The 18550-nt window shown below is 38.6% G+C and overlaps 1 protein-coding gene across 2 annotated transcripts in view; it reads left to right on the top strand.

The window, feature by feature from the left end:
• The first annotated feature begins 12130 nt into the window (after positions 1–12130).
• The window catches only part of LOC307160254 (transmembrane protein 255B), a 43823-nt gene continuing 37403 nt past the window's right edge, over positions 12131–18550 (top strand). Inside the window, exons 1-2 of one of the 2 annotated variants that reach the window (XM_079874199.1) lie at positions 12131–12269; positions 13251–13393. In XM_079874199.1, the coding sequence (XP_079730325.1) occupies positions 12212–12269; positions 13251–13393 (201 nt within the window). In that variant the 5' untranslated portion in view covers positions 12131–12211. The remainder of the gene's footprint in view (positions 12270–13250; positions 13394–18550) is intronic. The other variant, XM_079874200.1, reaches the window with a different exon arrangement.

The raw sequence follows: 18550 nt of genomic DNA on the forward strand, positions 1-18550 counted from the left end.
CGTTACATAAATTCATTCTTGGTGAACAATTCATTAAGTGGGTCAAGCTATTGTATAATGAAGCTCTTTTTGCTGTGCTCACTAATGGCTGTCGCTCCTCTACATTCAGAGTTGGGAGAGGGACGAGACAAGGCTGTCCCCTTTCACCTCTTTTATTTGCCTTGATGATCGAACCGTTGGCAGAAGCTATAAGCAAATATAAGCAAATAACCAACATAAGATTTCCCTGTATATGCCGACAATATTTTGGTTTTCATGGTGAATCTCATACCTCTATCCCAGCTCTTACAGATACGATTAACAAATTTGGCATGCACCTTTTCAGGATATAGAATTAATTATCATAAGTCAGTGGCAATGCCTATAGGTGGCTTATTAAAACAAATATACCCCAAACTCTACCCTCCTTTCCATTTAGATGGGCTCCTGAGGGCTTGATGTTACTCCCTCTTTCGAACAGATCTATAAGGCAAACTTTCTTCCACTTTTCGAACGCATTCGGATGGATTTGGAAAGGTGGAATGTCCTTCCTATTTCTTGGCTGGGTCGGATCTCCCTTCTGAAGATGAATATTCTTCAAAGATTACTTCACCCCATTCAAATGATTCCGATAAATTTCACACACAAAACTATCAGGAAATTTAATGGTTAATTTAGTTCCTTTAAATGGGCTATAAAAAAAAGCACATATTAAAATTTCAACTCTAATGCTTTCTTCTGCGGTGGGAGGTCTTGACCTTCCAGATATTCTGAGATATCAATTAAGTGTTCATTTACATCTCATCTCTGATTGGATACATAAAGGGTCAGTGTGGTTTGATAATGAAAGTTCACTCAGTAAACTTCCTTTAGTAAATTTGCTTTTTATAAAGAGGTTTAAATCCTTGAAATTAGCTTGTAGTAACCCTATCACAATTTATTCTATCAAGGCATGGCAGTTTATTAGACGTCTGGAGGGTAGACCCCAACTCACCTCAACATTTACTCCTGTTTGTAATAACTAACTTCCTGCCGGGGACTGTAGACCCAAGCTTTCGAGATTGGGCACCCAAAGGTCTCACCACATTGCATGATTTATTTGATGGGCACATTTTAATGTTATTTGACCAACTAGTCAACAAGTACAGTATCTCACTACAGGATTTATTTTGTTATCTATACTGCTGGTCAGAATTATTTGCCCCCTTGGTAAATATGATCAAAGATGGCTGTAAAAAATAAATCTGCATTGTTTATCCTTTTGAAATTTTATTTAAAAAAAATGCAAAAACCTAATCTTTTATTGAAGTAAAATAATTGAAAGTGGGGGGGAAATCACATTATGAAATAAATGTTTTTCTCCAAAACACATTGGGAACAATTATTTGCCCCTTTTATTAAATACTTTTTGCAGCCTCCTTTTTCCAAGATAACAGCTCTGAGTCTTCTCCTGTAATGCCTGATGAGTTTGGAGAACACCTGACAAGAGATCAGAGACCATACTCTAATACTGTATACTTACTGTAATGCTTCATATTACAGTAGCATTTATTACACTTGCATTTTAGTACACTTTATGCAGATACATGCTATATCTCACACATACACATATGTGTTTATATATATACAGTCGTGCTCAGAATTAATCATACCCCTGGTAAATATGATCAAAAATGGCTGTAAAAAATAAATCTGCATTGTTTATCCTTTTGATCTTTCATTCAAAAAATTGGCAAAAACACGTTGGCCACATTGATACCCTTTTATTAAATACCTTTTTGCAATCTCCTTTTGCCAAGATAACTGCTATGAGTCTTCTTCTATAATGCCTGATGAGTTTGGAGAACACCTGCCAAGAGATCAGAGACCATTCCTCCATACAGAATCTCTCCAGATCCTTCAGATTCCCAGATCCATGTTGGTGCTTCTTCTCTTCAGTTCACTCCACTCATCAGGTCAGGGAACTGGGACGGTCATGGCAGAAGCTTCATTTTGTGCTCCCTAACACATTTTTGTGTTGATTTTGATGTTTGTTTTGGATCGTTGTCCTGATGGAAGATCCAACCACGGCCCATTATAAGATTTCTAGCAGAAGGCGTCAGGTTTTGATTTTTTATCTTTTGATATTTGATAGAATCCACGATGCCATGTATCTGAATAAGAAGTCCAGGACCTCCAGCAGAAAAATATGCCCACAACATTAAAGATCCAATGGTATATTAAATTGTACACATGGGGTACTTTTTATCCTCGTGTGCACCAAACCCATCTAGCGTATTTGCTGCCAAAAAGCTATTTTTAGTTTCATCTGACCACAGATCCCTGTGCCGTTTGAAGTTCCAGTCGTGTCTGACAACTGAATATGCTGGAGTTTGGTTTTGGATGAGCGAGAAGCATTTTTCTTGAAACCCTCCCAAACAACATGTGGGGATGTAGGGGTTGTTTGATTTTTTTTTATAGACTTTCTGACCCCCAAGACTCAACTAATCTCTGCAATTCTCCATCTGTGATTATTGAAGAGTCTTTGGCCACTCAAACTTTCATCCTCACCGTCCATTAAGAAATTATAGACACACATCCTCTTCCTGGCAGATTCGTAACATCTTTAGTTGATTATTACTTCTTAATTATTGCCCTGATGGTCAAAATGGGGATTTTCAATTCTTTAGCTATTTTCTTACAACCACTTTCTATTGTGTGATGCTCAACAATCTTTTGCTGCACATCAGAACTATATTCTTTGGTTTTACTCATTGTGAAGGATGATTAAGGCAATTTGGCCTTTGTGTTTCCTAATATTTAAACTCCTGTGAAACAAAAGGTCATAGCTGGACAATTTCATGTTCCTACCCTGGTGTGCTAAAAAAGGTAAATATTAATGGGAATATACTTCAGAGATATTTTATTCATAAAAATGTTTAGGGGTATGAATAATTGTGGCCTACGTGTTTTGGAGAAAAACATTTATTTTATAATGTGATTTCCCCCCCACTTTCAATTCTTTTACTTCAATGAAAGGTTAGGATTTTGCCAATTTTTTTGAATGAAAGATCAAAAGGATAAACGATGCAGATTTATTTTTTACAGCCATTTTTGATCATATTTACCAGGGGTATGATTAATTCTGAGCACGACTGTACATATATAGTATTTTTCTTTTATATATCGCAATGCTATTGAACTGTAATTTGTTAAGACCAACAGTAAAAGAGTAACTGTGAATCTTGTCCAGATTCAAAGAACACAGGATAAGATGTTACTATCCTTTGTGCAAGCATTTCCAAGAGTTCATGAACAGAGAGCCTGATGAAATTTGGGGAGCGCATCGTCAGTAGTGTACCTTTGGTTCCTAGGGTGTTTCGGCCTTTCACACTATACACCCTCCCCACAGGCGGCCAGCGACAGGGTGATCAATCCTACGCTTGCGTCCCATACCCAATTAGTCATAGGAGTTGCCTTGTTGTTGATAGCCAACATCCCATGGGACTATGCATGGCAGGGGCGTCCTCCTCCCTGAGTCAAGCATTGTTGACCGCATACCTCCTGACCCTCTCACTTCGGGGCCCAGCTGGGGTCTTTCCTCTTCATCCAGAGCCACTGACTGCTGCCTTCTGCCGCCTCCGATACAGCTCTGATTGCCGACCGCTGGCTCTGGCCCTTAATTCCCAGGTCTCTAAGCAGTCTGGTTGTAGATGTTGCCACAAAACCTCTGCAGCCCACCTCCACTGGTCGGACTTCTGTGTTCTAGCCATGATGCCATGCTTCGGCAGCTAGATCGGCATAGCGCAGATGTTTTCGCTCATAAGCCTCATCTACCGAGTCCTCCCAGGGTACTGTGAGCTCAATAATGAAGACCTTCTTTAGCGAACGGGACCAGAGCACCATGTCAGGTCTTAGGGTGGTGGTTGCGATCTCCGGAGGAAACACAAGTTGCCGACCAATGTCAGCTACTTTTTACAGCCATTTTTGATCATATTTACCAGGGGTATGATTAATTCTGAGCACGACTGTACATATATAGTCTTTTTCTTTTATATATCGCAATGCTATTGAACTGTAATATGTTAAGACCAACAGTAAAAGAGTAACTGTGAATCTTGTCCAGTCTCTTGCAATCAATATCCCATATATAGTACACTAAAAAAATGGTTTTGTGGCACTGTTCTTTTTACCCAAATATGTTTTGTTAAAGTAACACACATATATTTCTTTTACCACCAAAACACTATTGAATTTTAGTTAACATAACCCGTATAATTTTCCACTATACTTAATTATCAATCCTTAAACTAATGTAAAGGGTTTAATTTCGCGATAAAAAACAAACAACGGATGTGACGGTTTCCAACGTATTGGATGAAGACGGCGTGCGAAGAAGGTGGCAAGGTGCATATGGCATCAGAGTAGTGTCAGCCAGGTAAGAAAATACAAAGTTAATCTAAAGGCAAAGTCTTTCATTTCTGTTTCGGAAAGTCTGTTCTGGGATGCTTTTAATATATTGATGTGTCAGTTTGTACTGTATATTGATATAGGCCTATGCCATACAGAAAGATTGCAGTCTTGTGCATTTTCATCCATTACCATCAAAATCATAGCCATAGTTTGTATCTGAAAATACTGAAAGAGTACACTGTTATATTGACAAAGTTGCTAAACATTTTGACTATCTTATATGTGCACTGATTTGTTCATTGATATAAATACTTTTGAGAGATGAACTAAGGACTTTGAGGAAGTTATAGGCTTTTGCTTGTAGTCAATTTTGTGGTGCTGTTTGTACCAATTGTTTTGAGAAATGCACTAACTGGTTAGCAAATGTTAAGGATGATTCAAGAAATGTACCAAAGTGACTGAGAAAAACTGCAACATTTGACGGAGGCAAAAAGGAGTTGTGAGTAATGACATGAAGGATAAATAAAAAAGGAATTTACATTTTTTGGGTGAACTAATCCCTTAAATATGCTATTTTGTAACAAAAACCGGTGATTAATTATGGGGTGTCACTGCCATGTTGTATAACACAGATAAAAAAATAAAAATTGGCCAGACTGAATGTTGCATAACTTTTAGTTAGTTATACACAATTGAATGGTGTCCGTGCAATATAAAACTCAACTGGTTGCACGGTTTATTAATATTTTGTGCAATGCAACTTCTTTTTCGCATTGTAAACAAAGTACACTTTTCTACTATTTTTAGCTCCTCTACAATGGAGAAAGAAAAATCCAATGGTAACATATTTTTGAAATTTCTTTTAAACCTGTTTTTGCCAAGTTCAGAATAAAAACATGTCCCTGATGATTGCTGCCATACTGCTCATTTTAATGATGGTCACATTTATTGAAACCACAAACATTGATAGCCATGAAAAGCAAGAGAGATGCATATTATGAAAAAAGCCTTTTTTGGGCCTCCAAACCACAGACGAGCTTATATTTAAACACCATTTTCTTACGCCTTTTTGTGCAGTAAAAATTGATCATGCAGGCTCTTGTGGTGTCCTGCAGGAGACAAGAAGCCAGAGGTCTTTATTAGACTGGCTGTTACCCAGCCTGAAGTCTGGAGTCAGACTTGTTTGCCCCACTGCACCCCTTCAATGAGTCTACCACTAATGGTATTGGGAATCCAGATTGATTGATGGAATCTCTAAAATGTTGGCCTTAGCTAATACACCATCACCCGGTTTCACAGACAAGGTTTAGCTTAGTCCCAGACTAAAATGCATTTTTGAGCTGTTTTAACTGAAAGCAACTTGCACTGACATATCTTAAAATATGTCAGTGCCGTTGTTTTGTCTCAAGATGCACACCAAGGCATTTCTAAGGCATGTTTATAAAAGCTAATTAAATGTCCTAATTGAACTAAGGCCTGAGCCTGGCTTAATTTAAGCCCTGTCTGTGAAAACAGGCCAAAGTATCAGTGAATTGTACTGAAAATGTCTGTAGTATACTAAATGTGTCAAACACTCATGACTAAGCTGTTTTGAGATATTTTACACTGCCTCAGAAGACCACACCGGGTGCCACTCCTGTCAGCTAGGAACAGAAAACTACCTGACAGATCATTGTGCAGAATTTCTGATATATTTGTCCCACCTACAAAGCTGTTAACAGCTGGATTTAAAGCAGGAGGAGTTTAATATATTGCTTTCTGTTCACTGAAGTGCCTCCCCTCATGAAAGATATTATGTAGAGGATTATGAAGGGAAGATGTTCACAGGACTGAGGAGGATCTCATACTTACAACGAGAGAGAGCAATAAAAAGAAAATGAACAAGACAGATCATGTTTGTAGAACACTTTGGTCCTTGTTTGTGAAGTGTCTCAAGTACTTTAGCATTTTCCCCCTTGATCTTTTAAGGCTTGGGAGGATCCATAGGCCATGCAAGTCAGATAAGTGTTCAGGTGTTGAGTGTACCGGTTTGTGTCTGTGTATATTAGGGTGGGTGCTTTTAAAGAAATAAATCTATTTGACAAATCTGAAGCATGTGTGTATGTGTCTCAGAAGACAAATGCAGAATGCTGTGCCAGACTGCATATTGTCTGGACTCCAAATTTCCAATATTTGTTTTTTAGATGCCAAGTTTAACCCTCATAGTTCCACTGTAACCAAATTAAACCAAAAAATACATAAATCAGCTCACACAGAATATTTTCAATGTTTTAAGCAAGAATTGTACCTGTTACATTTTAGTGATAGATGGTGTTATATATATAGTCCTATATGTTCAGGGCTGTCAAATTTAACTGTAAAATTGCTCTGTAAAACAAAATTTATAGTCAAAAAGTGCTATACAGGTTACATCCATTACTGTAATATTGGCAGTGTTGGGTAAGTTACAAAAGTAATTAGATATAGTTAGTTACTTCTCACAAAATTAACTGAGTTAGTAACTGAGTTACATCATTACAAAAGTAACTAATTACCAGGGAAAGTAACTATTGCATTACTTAAAAAAAAAAAAAAAAAAAAAAATATATATATATATAGCCTATATATATATACATGTGAAATAACTTGGACACCCCCAATATTAAATATGTTAAATGAATGAAATGGACACTAAATAGAATAAATTATTATTATAAAACATTGTACACTAATCTACACTATTTTAATGTTGCTGTGGGACAATGTGAGAGAGACACCTAGTAACTTAAATATTCAAATATTATCATTACTATAGTGGAACAACAAAACACAATAGATGGTTTAGAACTTTTAATATTTATTGCACAGACCACAACTGGCCAACAAATAGTCTACACTGTAAAAAATAATCCTGTTAAAAAACAGTAAACTACTGTTAGCTGTGGTTGCCAGCATCATACTGTAAAAATTTTTTTGTTTTATACTGTTTTGTCAGCTACAGTCTGAAACTGTCATTTAACAGCATATAGCTGTTTAAACATTAACAGTAACACGCCGTATTTTTACGGTATGATGCTGGCAACCACAGCTGCCAGTACTTTACCGTTTTTTTTCACAGAATTATTTTTTACAGTGTAAGTCTAAAAATAAATTATGCTTAAATGTAGCCTACCAAAAAAAAAAAAAAACACCTTAACCAACTAGACATATACTGTATAGCCTACTTGAAGTATTTTCTTGCTCACAAAAGTAAACAGTTTAACAAAACCTGCTCTCATTATAATACTGAACAATGTACCAACATAAATAATAATAATAAAATATAATATTTTAGGGTTTTATTTTTATAACCTACAGAGAACGTCATCATCAGAGGTTATTTAACCCAAATTCTAGGCATGTTGGCCGCACGTGTTCACAACCGTCAAACAAAGATGTTTTCTTTGAACGTTCCCTGCAGGTTATTTTGGAGTTTTATTTTATAACCATGTAAACTAATTAAAACGTTTCAGATGATACCAATATGCTACAGATATTATTCGAAAATGTTGAAATGTGTAATTTATTTATAAACAAGCTATATTGTTCTCGGACACATTCGGTCTCTCTCGCGCACTGTCGAGCGCGCTCGCGGCGTTCACCTCGCTTTTGTCACACCGTGACCGGCGCCTCTAAACACACACACACCAGAGAAAAAACTTTGCAGGTCCTATGGCTGAGAGAGAGCCTACTCGGATGAAAACCGCTTCAGTGAGCTTAATTACAGTAACGCTGCATTGTATTGTCAGTAACGGTAATGGCGTTGTAACGGAGGAAACAGTAGTTTGATTACTCGTTACTGAAAAAAATTACGACGTTAGTAACGCCATTTATTTATAACGCCGTTATTCCCATCACTGAATATTATAGTCCAGACAAGATTTTAATAATTTTCTTTGCTGTCAGTATAGTAACAATATAAAAGCAAAATATTTAAATTTGGGGACTACACATTTATAGTATCCTGCTTTTTCGCAATGTTATAAATGTATAGCTGCCTTTATATTTTAGGAAGGGTGTCCTTCACAAGGGCATAATCATGTTTGGAGGGTCCATAGCATCAAAATGTTTGCGATTACTGTAAATACTTTTATGAAGGTTAGAGCAAATGCACTGCTGGTTTCATTTTCAGAAGCAGTGAGGTTGATGGATATTGCAGGGTCATGAAACTTTAGATTGTCAGAGCATAATTTCAGCCTCAAACCATACACTGAAAAAAAGAAATGGTGTACAAACAATTTTCACTCAGAAATTGCTAGTAAATTTTCAAAAATAATTACAAAGAAACAGCATGTAACACATTGAATTAAATGAAACATTTTGAAGCATAAAGACTGAAATAGTATTTTCTTGCAAAACTAGCTCAATAAGCTTTACAACTTTATCAACTGTTGTGAAATATTGCATTTATTGCAATTTTGCAATTTTTTTTCCAAAACGCCACCCAAAATATGCCTTAACATAATTATTTTAATAACAAGTGGCTTGCTGACCTAAACACTTTGAAGTGAATATTTTTTTACAGTCTATGGAATTTGCACATGGTTTGTCTTAAAGCATAAAAACACTACATAAACAACATTAGCTTTTTCATTAGCTTTTTCACCACAGGGGGACTTTAAGTACAGTAACTAATTACATTTACTCAAATACTTTACACCACTGCACTAAAACACATGTTTGTCGTGTACTTTGCAGTTTCCATGATAGATCATTGTAATAACATGTAATAACTTTATGTAAATAGTCACATCATGTAGCCTATTACAAGGATGTAACAGTCAGGTGAACCACTTAGAAAATAGCTACAACTTGAAGTAACAATTTGAAGCATTTACTTCACAAAGACCAATCAACAGGCAGAAAAATCACCATTTCAACACATCAACATTCTTTTTTTAATTTAATTTTTTTTATTTTTTTATTTTTTTTTTTTTTTTTTTACATTTTATAGAACAAGGAACATTACAGATTGAAACAGATTACTTACAGATTATTTACAAATAATAGACATAAGAATATATATATATATACATACTGCCCTCGTCCGGGTCACAAATGATCTTCTCATTTCTGCTGACATGGGTGCCTGTAGTATCTTAGTATTGCTAGACATCACTGCTGCTTTTGACACAATATCTCATGCTGTCCTTCTTGAAAGATTGTGTGTATAGGAATCTCTGGTACTGCGTTTGAATGGTTTACATCTTATCTCACTAATCGATTTCAGTTTGTGTCTCTGGGGAAAAACAAATCTGTACCAACACTAGTTCAGCAGGGTGTCCCACAAGAGTCTGTGCTTGGTCCCATCTTATTTAACATTTATATGTTGCCTTTGGGTGACATCATTCGTAAGTTTGGGTTAGGGTTAGGGTTTCATTGTTATGCTGACGATACGCATACATATATCAGGATGCACCCTAATCCAAACCTTGCAGTTACAGCTCTTACCACCTGCTTGGATGAGATAAAAGCCTGGATGCACAACAGTTTTCTTAAACTCAAAGAGTCAAAAACAGAACTTCTATTTGTCAGTATGCCAACTCCTTTACTTAAACTTAACAGTTCAAATTTGATTACTGGCAATGACTTTGTTACTCCGTCCTCTCAAGTGTGCAACCTTGGCGTTATCTTTGACCCAGAACTGATATTCGATGCCCATATTAAAATGGTATTGAAAACAGCATTTTTCCATCTAAGAAATATCGCTAGACTACAACCTTTTCTATCGCTGCCAGATGCAGAAAGGCTTATTCACGCCTTTATTACGTCGAGGCTTGATTATTGCAATGCACTCTATGTTGGTCTCCCAAATCGATCCATCAAAAAATGACAATGTATTCAAAATTCAGCTGCCCGGTTATTGACATATACAACTGCTCGTCAACATATTTACCCATACTCCATGACTTGCATTGGCTGCCTATACAAGCACGTATTGAATTCAAAACACTGGTTTTAATATATAAAGCTATCATGGGACCGCCCCTGCTTATCTCTGCAGTTTAGTTACCTCTCATACTCCAGCTCGCTCTCTGCGCTCTTCTAGGTCAAGTATCCTTCAGCAGCCTCGATATAAATTAAAGTATATGGGTGGTCGAGCATTTTTGGTCTCAGCACCACGTCTATGGAATGCTCTACCATCAGGAAGAGCATTCCATAGAATGCTCTTCAACGTTGGACTGTTTTAAGAATTATTTAAAGACACACCTTTTTAGAGCTGCTTATTGTAACTGAAGTGTGTTTGTTTTATTGTTGTTATTCTCTTTTTGTGTATTGTAGCGCTTTGAGTCTAAGAAAATAAAAATTTGAAATAAAAATAATACAAATATATATATATATGTATAATTATTATTTTTTTAAGGTAATGGTAATGAGGTATATAAAAAACACACATAAGAGCTCAGACAAACATGTATACACCATCCCAATACACAAGAACAAAAGACCAATAATGTAATAATATGACAAATTTTTGTAAAAATAGCAAATATATATATTGCTCTGTATTGTGGGAACACACACATCACATTAAATTAAAAACCGCAATGTTTAGCTATGAAGCCTTTTTCTCAAATAAAAGTCAGTCATCAGATCATCAAATTTATTCCACATAAGTGCTATAAAACTGTCAGGATGTTGTTTTGTCTTCTGGCCTGTTTGAATTAGTTAAGGTGTTAAGTGTGTAGCTGTTCTAGCTGGGATTTATTTAAAAGTCGCATTCCTGCCAGGCTGTAAATTAAATTATTCCTGTTCAACACACTCTTGGTGTGTCTTGTTAGCAGAGAAAAACGGCTTTACATTGTGACAAAAGCTTAGATTATACATGATTAGATCTTTAAATTCAGTCTGCTACCTATATGTCCTTTGCCAAATAGCACTCATTTTTGTCCTTATTTGCCATATTTGATAAATCTCCTCTGTGTTCTGCAGGGTGTTTAAACTGACACAATGATCCATGATTTAATAGGTGTGTGATGTTTTTCCTCTGCCTGCAGCTAATCTCTGGAACTTACAGGGATGGTCAGGATCGGTCAGTGTGGGTTCACTGACATAAGACAAAAACAACATCTCAGATCTCACACAGGCCAGTGACCTCTGCTTGAATCACAACTGAGGACAGCGAGCGAGGATGGTTGTAACACTTTTTCCTTTAACATCTTTTGCTCGTAACTTGTTTCATATTAACCACACATTCAGTCATGGCAAGTCATTGTCACATAAGAACTGGGGCAAATTACTTGTATTGTAATAAAAAAGTATAGTAAAAAACCTTTTCTATTGGCCAACACAATGGTATGAGACTTTGATACTTGTGATTTATTTTTTTTTATTATTTTTTTTTGTGAATTGTGTTAGTTTTATCATTATTTTACTGTTAAACATGCCAGAAAAGCCTGATTAATAATGGCAGATTCAATTGTCACACAAAAAATCAATAGCCTATGTTAAATAAACTATTTTAAATGTTTTTCCTGAGCTGTACTATAGGTTTTTATAGTCAAAACTTTAAGAGTTGTGTCTATAGCCTAAATCAAAAATCTTCCTCGAGAAATATTCTCTGTAGTAAAAGGTGTGACAACTATCCCGCAATTCATCTATATATTCAGCATGTCTGTGGAAGTTTCAAAGAAACCATAAAGTCAAATAAGAAGGACTTGCCCCAAATTCTACTAATAATATCTAATTTTACGACCTTGAATTCCCCGGAGTGCGCGGGCACGTGTATAAAAGCTCGAGCAGTCGCGGTGGCGCGCACAGTCCGGATTTATAGGCTACCAGTGAGTGAGATCGAGTGGATTATAAACATTAACGAATAAAGATGACAAACGCACAGGAAACGACCCTTCGCGACGCCGCTCGTCCACATACTGCTGTGGGTAAGTGTGAGGGGTTTGAATGAGATTTCAAAAATATAATAAATTCTGCGTAAGAAAAAGAAATTAGAGAGTATTTTTTTTATTTAGGCTAAAATATGAAAGAATGGTCTGCGTTAACTTGCACAACTCATTTTTATACGCAAATAAAACATTTCTCCGCAGTATTTTATCATTTATTGTAAAGTTTAATAGATTATCATGCAGTCTTACATTTGATATTATTTATATTTGATTGGCTTCAGCTCAGACAAAGTAAGTGAGACTTCAGGTAAAGTGGAGTCCTTGAAAAATCAGTAGACAATCAAATGCATAGGCTACCTGTCATTAATAATTGTCTCAAGGGTCTTTGTCTTTCTGGAAATGTTTTCATTTGTCTGAAATAATCTTAGTGGATATGATTATACACAAGCATCTAACAAGGGTGTATTTAAGAAATTAGATAAAGTGAGACCTAATTTGAAGAAATATTTTTGTAGTGCTTCAATTATATAAAACATTTGCTATAATTTTGACATACTATAAACTATACTGACATGTTATGACATATTATAAACTACATTGACATTTAGGATGATAACACCAAATGCTCAAAGGTTGAGATTGAACAGCTTGCTACACTGTTTCTTTGTTGCTATTCACATGCGTGTCAGATCTCATAATTCCCACTGAAATACTTTGAATCGTTTAATATTTTCAAAACAGTTTTACATAGCTCTGAGAGATCATTTTAGCTACCAAATATAGTTGGCAGTTGGCAATACGTAAATATATGAAGCCAACAATAAAATATCCAAGAATTTCCCCTGTGTATGGGGCAGAGAATGATTTATTATTTCAACTGAGTTTGTCAGTCAAGAGAGAAAACTTGTATTTTAGCAGTTTTAAACTGTGTTTATGTTGTTGATTTGCAATCATTGGTAAGATGAGCTAACTTATAAATTATTTTTCATTTAACTCTCTATCTCACTGTCTCTTTGGTAGATGCAGTGAGGATGAGGAGGAGAAAAGCTCAGTGGCTGGTTTCAGGCATGTTAAGTCTGTCTTTGCTCATTGTTGTGATGGGTATCTACATCAGCACACGCACTGAGAGTGTCAGCATCACAGGATACATGTCCGGGATTATCGTAAGTATCAATCACATTTTGAATCATACTGGGTGTAAATGCAATAAAAAGAAAATATATTTAAATGTTTATAAAACAATGCTTGTTTTTTTGGTTTGAATTTGTTCTATTCTGACTAACTATGAGACCCATTGACATCCTTGAATTTTTTTGTACATACCCTGGGGAACTAGAGATTATTCTGGTCTCAATGAAGATTCCATTCCAAATTCCAGCCATATGAAAATGTACTTATATGTCTCATTCAGTCAAACCATAATCTGATAAGAAAGTAGACATTTGAAACGGGTCATCTTTCAAGAGAAACACAAATTTTGGTTGGAGCAGCCATTCCCCCAACAACCTAAGCCAAATTCACTGCTCTGACTCTATTTAACTAATAGAAGTCGCCAAAATATACAGAGACCAACCAAAAACCTTCCAAGACCAATTTTCATGAGAAAATCGCACACTACTATGATGCAGGAGTATCACAGTTTTATCTGAAATACAATTCATAAATTAAGTTTTGGATAAAATCATTTTGGATCTCACCAGCCCTTTCAAAAACCTTAAATGCACATTGATTTATGATTTAGCCTGTGCTGAAAGATGATATAATTATGGTAATTTCCAAGAAAATTATGTTTTCCAGTAAATGCTATAAATCAAACAAATAGCATTTAATTGTTTTTTGTTGTTGTTGTTGTTGTTGTTGTTTAGCAAATATGCATGTAATGTAGGTTTGTGTAATTTTCTTGACGTGATTATAGGCCCACACAATAATTCTCCTAATTTGCAGAATTGAATTTGTTGACAAATAGGAACCTTTTAATTTCCCATTTTATGATTATGACAATTAACATTTTGTCACATACTCAGCAGCTTTGATGTGTGATCACGTTAGTGAAATTTCTGTAAAGTTTTGTGGTCACTTTCAAACCAAGCAGCTTTCTGCTGGTCAGGGTAGTGAATACATGCACACTAACTTGAACCCATTGCGAAATCTGCATGGGAAAAAATTGCCAAACAACGAACACTGAAAAACGTCTTCTTTCTTATCATGGAAAAGATCCACTTCATCTCTACACCAATCAATCCACCGGAGTTCCCTTTCAAAAGCTACAATCGATGCTGCGCTGCTTAGCGCATTGTGAATGTCTTTAATCGTGACCAGCTGTGAATATTGTGTGTAACACGTCAATAGAATTGACCCGGAGGTATTAATAGTCTTGTTCGGTGACTTCATCGGCGCGCACCCGCGACACGAGGCTATAAATAGATGAGCCACAGGTACATGTCTTTTGTCTTCAGACCATTCTGTGCATGTGTGCGTCTAAGAACTCTCTCTCTTACCTCTTTATATCTGACTACAGATCTGTGTTAGGAGTCAGTTTTCAACTGTGCTCAGGAAATTCTCATTTTCTCGTTTTCTCATTTTTCTCTAAAGTCTTTAAAAGAGTTTAAAAAGCAAAAAAATTAGTCAACCACAGAGTAAGTGTTGTGTTCCTCCATGGTCCCGTCCCATGTCTGAGCTGGATACACACGATTACTGTTTTGCTTGTTTGGGGGAGGAGCACGCGGCTCTTGCTCTGGAGCAGGGCGAGTGCGAGCATTGTGAGTTGTTCACCGTTAAAAAATGCTGCAAGCTCGCCATAGCTACTTCCAGACCGCACCCACATTGCCATCGTGGGGCTCCCGCATGGATCTGGCTGACGAGCAAGAGACGGGTCCGTCCCTATCGCTTGCTCGGTCATCAGATTCACACGTTCCCTCGCGTGATCTTGAAGTGCACCCCGGCGCTTCTTCAGTTCACGCAGGGGACGATGATATATTTCTTGGTTCAACAGACTATGAGCAGCCTACCTCTGAGCGTTCTTCCTGCTAAAGTAGATCTGTCGAAGAATTGCTCGAAGTAGTGACTCGCGCGGCGGCCAGGTTACAGCTTGACTGGCCACGCGAACAAGAGACCCGCAAACAATCTAAGCTAGAGGATAGGTTTCTGTCAGGTGGCAGGGGGGAGAGACCAAAACATCAGTCTCTCCCCTTCTTCGAGGACCTCCATGACGAACTATCAAAGTCATGGAGTAAACCATATACTTCCGGTGTCTTTGTGCCCTCGACATCGACTTTTTCGACTATCGTGGGTACGAAATCACGGGGGTATATGGAGATGCCGCAGGTTGAAGAGACGCTCGCGGGCTATCTCTCACACCTCGCACCTCCTGGGTCGGCATCTCCATTAAAGATACCTCCCCTCCCCATGAAGCCATGTAGAACAACTTCAGCGCTCATGGGAAAAGCTTATCAAGCTGCAGGTCAGGCTGGTGCTGCGCTGCACACTATGGCAGTGTTACAGGCGTACCAGGCTGACCTGTTGAAGGACTTGAGTGCAGGCAGTACAATAGATGAGGAAGCATTCTCTCTCTTACAAATACGATAAAGAATCCAATTTATTCGTCGTCCTCCGCATTTCAACGGCGTGGTCTCCACTTCCGTGAGACCGGAGCTGATGCACGTACTGTCACAGGAGCTACAAACTCTTCTGAGCAAAGAGGCCATAGAACATGTTCCTCTTCCAGAGAGAGAGTCAGGCTATTACAGCAGATACATCCTGGTTCCAAAGAAGGATGGGGGGGTGTGTCCAATCTTAGATCTTCGAGGCTTAAACCATACAGTCAAAGCGCTCAAGTTCACGATGTTAACTTTCAGGACGGTCGTGTTGCAAATTCAACACCACGATTGGTTCGTCACGATCGATCTGAAGGACGCATATTTTCACATAGAAATATTGCCACAACACAGGAAGTTCCTGAGGTTCGCTTTCGGGGGCGAAGCGTACAAATTTCGGGTTCTTCCATTCGGTCTAGCCTTGTCACCCCGCACATACACAAAATGCATGGATGCAGCACTGGCTCCATTACGACTCCAGGGCATTCAAATTTTGAATTATATTGACAATTGGTTAATACTAGCACAATCGCAAGAGGTGGCATTTCAACAGAGACATTGTGTTAGCTCATCTAGTTTCTCTAGGGTTGAGACTCAACACCAAGAAAAGTGTTCTTTCTTCTGCCCAGAGAACGATTTATCTCAGGATCGTTTGGGATTCGATCACGATGCGAGCACAACTGTCTCCCGCTCGAATCGAGACCATCCGGCAGACAATGAGCAAAGTCAGTCTATAGGCCAAGATCGCACTGTTCGTCAGTACCAAGAAATGTTAGGTTTCATGGCTTCAGCATCCACGGTGATTCCTCTGGGGCTGTTGCACATGAGACCATTTCAGTTGTGGCTAAAAGCCAGGGGATTTCATCCAAGGGCTAATCCTCAAAGGAAAATAAAAGTGACGCGCTGCGGGCTTCGTACACTATCCCTGTGGCTCAGACCCCGGTTCCTTGCCTTGGGTCCCACTCTAGGGGCACCTTGTCGTCGCAAACTGTTAACGACAGACGCCTCCCTGATGGGCTGGGGAGCGGTCTTAAGTGGTCGTCCAGCTCAAGGGGAATGGGAGGGTCATCAGCTCGATTGGCACATCAACTGCCTCGAGTTGATGGCTGTATTTCTGGCCCTGAAATATTTTCTCCCTCAGTTGAGAGGTTGTCATGTCCTAGTGCGGGTGGACAACACAGCGGCAGTCTCTTACATAAATCACCAGGGAGGTCTGCGCTCACGCAATCTGAGCAGAATAGCGAGGCAGATTTTTCTCTGGGCCCAGGACAAGTTCCTGTCACTCAGGGCAGTGTACATTCCAGGACATCTGAATGTGAGGCCGGATTTACTATCCAAACAGAAACTACCGATGGGGGAATGGAAACTCCCAGAAGTAGTGAAACAGATTTGGACCAGGTTTTATGAAGCGGAGGTGGACCTCTTCGCCTCCCATCAGACAGCGCAATGTCCCCTCTATTTCTCTCTGAGTCACCCAGCCCCCCTGGGTCTGGATGTGATGGCGCACACATGTCCCAAAATGCGCCTGTATTCGTTTCCTCCAGTTTCTCTGCTCCCGGGAGTTCTAGCCAGAGTTCGCCAGCAAGGGTCTTGCCTCTTACTGATAGCGCCACGTTGGCCGAACAGAGTATGGTTCTCGGAGATAAAGTCTCTCCTAGACGGCTCGCCATGGGCGATTCCGGAGAGGAGGGACCTTCTGTCTCAGGCGGAGGGCACGATATTCCATCCCAGGCCCGACCTGTGGAACCTTCATGTTTGGCCCCTGATGGGTACCAATTGAGAGACACTGGGCTTTCGCCGGACATTATTGAGACCATTCTAAGTGCTAGGGCCTCCTCCACTATAAAGAGTTAAGCCAGCAAACGGGGTGTCTTTGAAAAGTGGTGTGTTGTACACAATGCTGATCCGGTCAACTGCCAGATTGCTTCAGTTCTGGATTTCCTGCAGGAGAAATTATTAACAGGCACATGCCCCGCCACCCTCAAGGTTTATGTGGCCGCTCTTTTGGCTTGCCACGCCTTGGTTGACGGGGTGCCACTCGGAAGACAACCTCTGCTCCAGACAACTGAGGCCTCCCGTAAGAACCAAGATCCCTTCATGGGACTTAGCTATAGACCCCTTTTCAGTTGATAAACATGGTCACGTTTTTTTGTGGGCGGAGCTTAGTTGGTGGCAGAACGATCCCTCTGGCCACTTCACTAACGTTAGTGTGCAAGTTTTGTTAGCTTGTTTTTTAATAATGACTGGAGAAAATCCGATTTGATCTTAATGTGCAAGGTCACTTACTGTCCAGGACCACTATTGTTATTTGCAAAAGTTAATTTTAACGGACATCCCAGACTGGCTGACCCGTACACGCTAAGTCAATGGATGGACGATCTGACAGTATTAACGTTAACGCTACCTCCGGTTGAGTGGCCTGACTTCTACACCTACCTGATAGAGAAACTGAGCGTAAAGAGAAACTGAGGCCATATAAATCTTTAGATGCCTATAACTGTATTAATGGTCACGTACAAGACTTGTGTGGTAGCCTACGATCCGCAGTTCTACATAGCTAGCGCCAAGGCCAGACAGAAGATGACAATGTAAAGAGTGACATTGCGGTGCAATTTTAATGATGTGGATATTTTCTATAAATATATTTGATTACCCTTTCTTACCAGGTTCTTCAAAAAGTCTAGTCACAATCAATCAAAACAATGTATACAATCATTAGCTGCTTTC

This window comes from Squalius cephalus (genome assembly GCF_949319135.1).
Source record: "Squalius cephalus genome assembly, chromosome: 6".
In the NCBI taxonomy this organism is placed as follows: domain Eukaryota; kingdom Metazoa; phylum Chordata; class Actinopteri; order Cypriniformes; family Leuciscidae; genus Squalius; species Squalius cephalus.